The 6,599-nt window shown below is 36.6% G+C and overlaps 1 protein-coding gene across 1 annotated transcript; it reads right to left on the bottom strand.

Annotated features, from left to right (window-relative positions):
- Positions 1–4,388: 4,388 nt before the first annotated feature.
- Positions 4,389–6,326, bottom strand: brat (tripartite motif-containing protein brain tumor). The gene has a single exon (XM_089107601.1). It carries the CDS (start codon positions 6,309–6,311, stop codon positions 4,389–4,391), a length of 1,923 nt encoding a protein of 640 aa, XP_088963727.1. The 5' UTR covers positions 6,312–6,326.
- Between the last annotated feature and the right edge of the window lie 273 nt (positions 6,327–6,599).

Genomic DNA, 6,599 nt, shown 5'->3' with positions numbered 1-6,599 from the left:
CCCCAAAAATGTCCCTTCATTTGAAACTACAAACCACGGTTCAAACCTCCCTTCCGCAATTCGCAGGAGTGGCGACCATAAAGGCACTCAGGCAGTGGGGACCCTCAAGGCCGCCAAGAGTGACAAACCTTTGCGCTACAGTTACAATTTAGTAGCTTTGGGCTACAATGAGTTTTTATTATTATTTTTTAACATTCAGTTTGGGAGCTTGTCTTTGTGAAACACAACCCGTGCAATAAACAACAGCTTTTTGCATTCAACAGTAGCCAATTCACTTTTGTACAAATTTAACGTCTACAAAAAAAAGATCTAAAACAATAATTAAGCGCTTTTTTAACAATGCAAAATGCTGTCACAAAAACTGTGTAATAAAAAAGGAAGTTAAGCAAAAGGGTTACCCCTACATCTATTTAATTTCAAAACTTAAAAAAAAAAAAAAACAAATCAGCGATCAAATCTTCAAAATGATGCTTAACAAAATTCAGAAAAAGTATAAAAAAGAACTATGGTTTAAACAAGGTTTAAACCTGCAAAGTTTAAACAGTTTTATTCGAGTTTAGACCACCGGGTTAGACAGGATATTCAACCCACCCTTTTTCTAAAAAAGCAAAAAACAACCTTCCTACTGAAACCTTTCTCGATTAACGTCTCAAAAACTGTTTAAACTGTTGTGTCCAAACATAAAGGAACTTAAAAAAAAACATGAATTACCCATGAAACTAGAATTGAAAAAAAAAGAACTGAACCTAGTAATCAAAATAAAACGCAACATATCGGATATAACGGTAAACAAAATTAAAAATAGGAAATTAAGTACTAAAGATTTACTGGAGTTCCCAAATAAATTCTTTTCACTAAACAAAGCAGGTCAAGAGGTCACGCCCACCACATTTGTAACAAGAGGGAAAGGACCGTAAATTAAGCTCTTTGTTTGCATCAGAACCTCGCAGCCAACGAACAGTAAAAAATCCAACTGAGATCCACACACTCCTCTGGGCAACTTCACGTAGATCGGTCATAAAAGATAAAAATGGAGGATAGCTGCCCTCCGAACTTAAAAATCCACTTCTTCAATCAACATAAAAACCAAGTGCATGCTATGCCTTCTACAATAAGCGCAACAAAACATGACATAAAGCGATAGAAATAAGCATTCTGTACATACAATGTAAGGCCGTGTTTTTTTTTGTAGATTTTGAGCACTTCAGGTATGAGGGCGGAAGAAAAAATTTAGTTCAATTAAATTAAATCAATTAAATTAAAAAAATTAATTTAATTGAAGCAAAATAATTAAGACCTATTGCTACCATACACATTTATTTGAGAGAAATCTTACCCTTAGCCCACACAAATGAAATAAAATTCAGAATTTTTTTAGTCTTCAACAGCTAATTAAATATGATAAAAACAGTCTTAACAAAAAAATTACGAGTTAAAAAAAAAACTTTTTTTATCACCAATTAGGGAATTTAATTGCAGAAAATATCTATTTTATTAACTGAAATAAATTAAAGCATTGTAATCTACACTGTTCATCCTAATACATGAAAGCTTAATCAGAAAAATTTAGTCACTTAAAAAAAAAGAATTGGCGTCAGTAGCGTCAATCGTGGGGGGAGGTCATTGGCTCCCCTAGATTTTGGAAATTACAATTTTTTCAGTTTTTTCTTTGTACGATGGATTTTTCTGTACGATGGAGAAAAAAGACACAAAATTGCCCCCCCCCTAATTTCCGTGGACTGAGACCACTGATTAGAATCAACAGAATACTAGAAATCACTTCTTTATTAATTAATTACAATTAATTATTAACGCCAATAGGCCGTGGCAGGTTCTGTTGCTTGAATGAAGTTGAGACTTTCATTGATAAAAATCTGCCAAAATGGAAATTCTAGTCAGCCATAGCCCCTCAACCCCACCCCCCGCGTCCGGATCCGCCAATGACAACAAGAAATGAAACTAAGTCATTAAAATGAGAATCAGAGTCATCAGAATACTAAAAATAATTAGATTTCCTAATTAGTACATCGATTTTTTTTTGTAACAGCACGTCAAGCGGAGGCGGGGGTAACCCTCCCCCCTTCCATATTTAAGGGCTGTAACGTAAACTGAAATGAATCTGTCTTGACCAAATTATAACCAGTGCCCCCCCCTCCCCCTGAATTATGCATCCCGAACAGAATCAGAAATTTTTTTACTAGAATTATGATAGAACTAACTAGTTCTTATTACATATAAAGTATAATATTTTAATTAAGGATTTATAGGAATAATCAAGGATTTTATTTCAGGATTAAGAATTTTATCCATGTGGACTAAGGGTTAGGTAGCCAAAGAGATAAAAAAAAGGAAAAGAAAGGCACAGTAAAGAGACAGAAGATAAGCCAGACATAAAAATTACAAAATTATGCCATGGTGACTTGATGGAAGTAGCCACCTTAAAGGGACTGACTAGTTAATTAAATAAAATAAATGCCTTCACAATAACAAAAACCCTCACAACAAAATATGAAAGATACAACAGTAACATACTTTCCAAATAACTTAATACTGTACGATTAGTTGATCGCTACGTGAGACAACAACGCATAAGTTATGTATTTATACAGAGGCAGGCTTCATTTTATCAATTCCCCCCCCCCCCCGCGATTTACCATTGTTTTTAAGGAATTTTTTCTCCCTTCGGTGATTTCTAGTGTTCTTTTAAGATGTTGTATTCCAAGTTGGACTTGTTCTTCAATTTCTAGTTTTTACATTTACATTTCCTTTCTAGATACATTTCCTTTTTACATTTACATCTCCTTTCCGTTTTTATATTTCCTTTCTAGGATAAAAAGTCAAAATAGCTAAATCAGAAATTTTTCCAAAGGAGTTGGAAAAATTTTTTGTGACACTTTGGAAAGCGAAACATAAATTAGATAGTTTCAAACAAACGAGCCAAACAAATAGATAATTTTCGTATGTTTATTTTTCTCTAGTCTGATGATTGTGGACAATTTGGCAAATCGATTTTCCTTGAACAAGTGGCAATTTTGTGTAAATTCAAAGAACGCTTGGAAAAGAAACGCTTTTTTACTCATTTTAATGCCCTAGGACGTTGATGGTGGTGATCAAAACGCATTATGTTCCACACAATACTTTTCACAAGGCCATACCAAGAGGGTGGGGTTTAAAGGGGTTTAAACCCCTTTCGAAATGTTTTTTGACTCGTAAAAACGTAATAAAAATGGATATAAACAAATTTTGTATGCGTTTTTTTTTTTTTTTTTGTGTAGCCCCCCCCCCCCAAAAAAAATCCTGGGTACGGCCTTAAACTTTTAACAGTGGAATCAAAAGACTCAAAAATGAGCTCCAGGTTTTGGCTGTTATCAAAGAGCTACTGTTCGTAAAAAAAAAAAAAAAAAAAAAAAAAAAAAAAAAACTAGGACGTTAGAAATCCCAAATTTCCACAATTTCTATGCGGAAGAAACGAACAATTAACGCATTAAAGTATGCAGAGAAACTTGTCAGTATCAAGAAAACGATGAATTATTAGAATTCGGAGGGCTAAAATACCTCCCTCCTAAGGAGGCTAGAATTACATTGAATTTTATATTTCATTTTAAAACAACAATTAGACATTTATACCAAATTAGATGAAGCATTTTTAATGTTTTTAAATATTAAAATCAAATTACAATACAATATATCTGATTTTTGTCATGAATATTTTTATATCTAAAATTACCAGCTCAATACTCGCTTGGATTCGATACTTTTTGAACATCTTTTAATTTGGCAATTAAGGAGCATGAAATTAAGGAGTTTTCCCTTGGTTACATATTAGTTCAAGGTCCCAGTAGTAATTTGGGTATTTAAGGCCTGAATAAGTTAGACCTCTGTACAAACTTATGCTGGGTATGAAATACTTCCACCCTAACTATAAATTGACAATTCTGAAGCATTATTAATTTGGCAACAGTCCAGCAACACAAAAGAAAAATGTAATCTTGTCTCGATTGAAATTATTCTCCCTGCCAGCAGCATTCTTTGTAGGTGGATCATTTTTGGAAAGCCAGTATGATTGGACATCTTTCAAAAATTTCAAAGTCTATGACTGGCTGTCCAGTCGAAGTCGGCCCTGCTGCCGGCAGGGTGAATAATGTCAATTAAGACGAGGCTTGATATACAGCTTACGTAGAGAGCAACTAAGTGACTTATACTACAAAAGCGAGGCCTTTCTTAACAATCAAAAAGAGAAAATTCCCATATAAATTGAGTACCAATATTCAAAAAGAAAAAAGCAACCAACAATATAATAATATCAACTATAACTACAAGAATCAGAGAGTAGTAAAATATAAGAATCTGCTAAAAAACTAACAAAATGGCTTTATGATGGAATGGAATTACAGACCAATGGGAGGAATTTGCATATAACGATAAACATACAAACGGTAATCTTTGCTGGCCAAAACGACAGAGCCATCATCCATAAGTGCCACATTGAAACACTGTTCATGTTTAACCTTGGATTCCAAGGCGGAAACTAGTTGGCCGTCTTGGGTAAAAACAGTCAAGTTAAAATTGTTATGATTATCAGCAATAAGGATCTCTCCACTTGAGTTGATGCATACACCGATGGGGTAGTTGGTAATACCTTCACCACCAATTTGACGGAGGAATGTTCCTTCATAGCTGAATACTTTGACGCAGTGAGCACGGTTGTCAGATATGAATATTTCTTGGCGATCATTGACGACAACACCATTGGGAAATTCGAGGTGCTTCGAGCAGCCGAATTTGTGTAGAACGTTGCCCTGTTGATCAAAAATAATGACGCGCATCAGTTTGCACTCAACAACAATGATTTTTCCTTTGCTGTCAACAGTGACACCTCGCGGATGTTGAAGAATATTTGCTCCGAATTTTCGAACAAATTGACCATATTGATTATATATTTGGATTTGACGAGTTGGTGATCTCTCTGTGACAATTATATCTCCCGAAGGGCGGACGACAGCAACACGATTTGGGTATGGTAACTGACCGTCTCGCTTGCCACATTCACCAAACTGAAACTTAAATCGTCCTTCTTTGTCAAATATTTGAATTCTATGATTGTTGGTATCGGCAACAATGATATCGTTCTGGGCATTGACGGCCACGCCACTTGGCTCGGTAAATTGACCCTCCATGACACCGAATTCACCAAACTTGCAATGGTAAATCATTTTCTGACGTTTAATCTGAGATTTCGGTGGAAATACTCCTGGGGTTAGAATTCTAGACGTCATGTCTAACATTGATGGTTCCGTATTTTGAAATGATGGCTCCGACGACTGGCTCTGAGGAAAGATACTATCAACAACACCGTTAGACCATTTCTCGTACGCGCTTGCAGCACAGAACGCCATATCTCCAATTGTACTACCTGGATATGATATATTCTGAGGCGGAGAAAATCTTTGGTTTAAGGATTCGAATGGAGATGCTGATATGGCACGATCAATATGGCTTGGGGGGGAAGGGGCTGTTCCATTTGAAGTATGATTCAAAGCCGCTAGTGTCGGGCGGGCAATAGGGGGCTGTCGCCCAGTTTGTATAAGTGGCTCACCCCCTGATCGAATGTAACCGAACGTGGTTTTTACTCCCGCTTGGATTGACTGGAAGTTTGAACAGAACTCAATATCATTGCATGCAGTTAAAATCTGAGTATCCGGGGTATAGCTCATAAAATCCAAAAATTTCTGGTCGAGCAGTTCCTTAAACATCAAAGTTTCGCCTGGGGATGTATATTTCACAAGTCGCTTAGCGAAGTTGCAGGTTCTTAATAACATGTCAGCATTTGTGGAAGATTTCAGACTAAAATCATTTAAGGCCATTTGCCTGGCTGAACCAACCATCTCCAACTCTTTGTACAATTCATTCATCTTTTCTACAAGCAAAGATCGGTAAAACTGATAAGCTTCATTTACATCATTCTGAGCTTTGTTGAGTTGCGCTACTAAACGACCAGCAGCATCATCGGCTGATTGTGCTACACTTATCAAGTCTGCAGCCTTTTGTCTTGCCTCAGATACAATCTGACCCAATGAATGCGAGAATCTTGGTGCAATGTCAGTAAGTGCTTCCAGTTCATGTTGGCCTCTAGCATTGTGCTCGGCAATAACGCATTCACTACAAACTGGAATACAGCAGCTTCTACAAAACAGTTTAAGTCGTTGAGATTTGTGCTGAGGACATAATACAGATTTATCATTTCTCGGCCCCAATTCAGTCATCATTTGCACTCTATGGCCTTCCAAACATTGCATGTATTGGTGTGCCATAACACAAGTGGCACAAAGAATATTTGCACAATCAAAGCACTTGGCAACAGCAATCGAGTCTTTGCCCTTGCATGCTGTATACACAGCTTGGCTTGAGTCTATCTGAGCAGCTTCAATCAAATTCGATATTCCATAATCAGACAGCAATCCTGCAATACCTTGGCTACCAACAGGGCATTCTGTGTGGCAAATAGGACACGTAACTCTTTCTGGGTGATCTTGTGCACGCTCTAGACAAGGTTGGCAAAATGTGTGCAAACAGGTTAGGACCATGGGTAGTGTGAATGT

The sequence above is a fragment of the Artemia sp. Qi Xiang Cuo genome, unplaced genomic scaffold, assembly GCF_049724085.1.
Source record: "Artemia sp. Qi Xiang Cuo unplaced genomic scaffold, ASM4972408v1 HiC_scaffold_3021, whole genome shotgun sequence".
Taxonomy (NCBI): domain Eukaryota; kingdom Metazoa; phylum Arthropoda; class Branchiopoda; order Anostraca; family Artemiidae; genus Artemia; species Artemia sp. Qi Xiang Cuo.
This window is presented reverse-complemented; position numbering and strand designations above follow the sequence as displayed.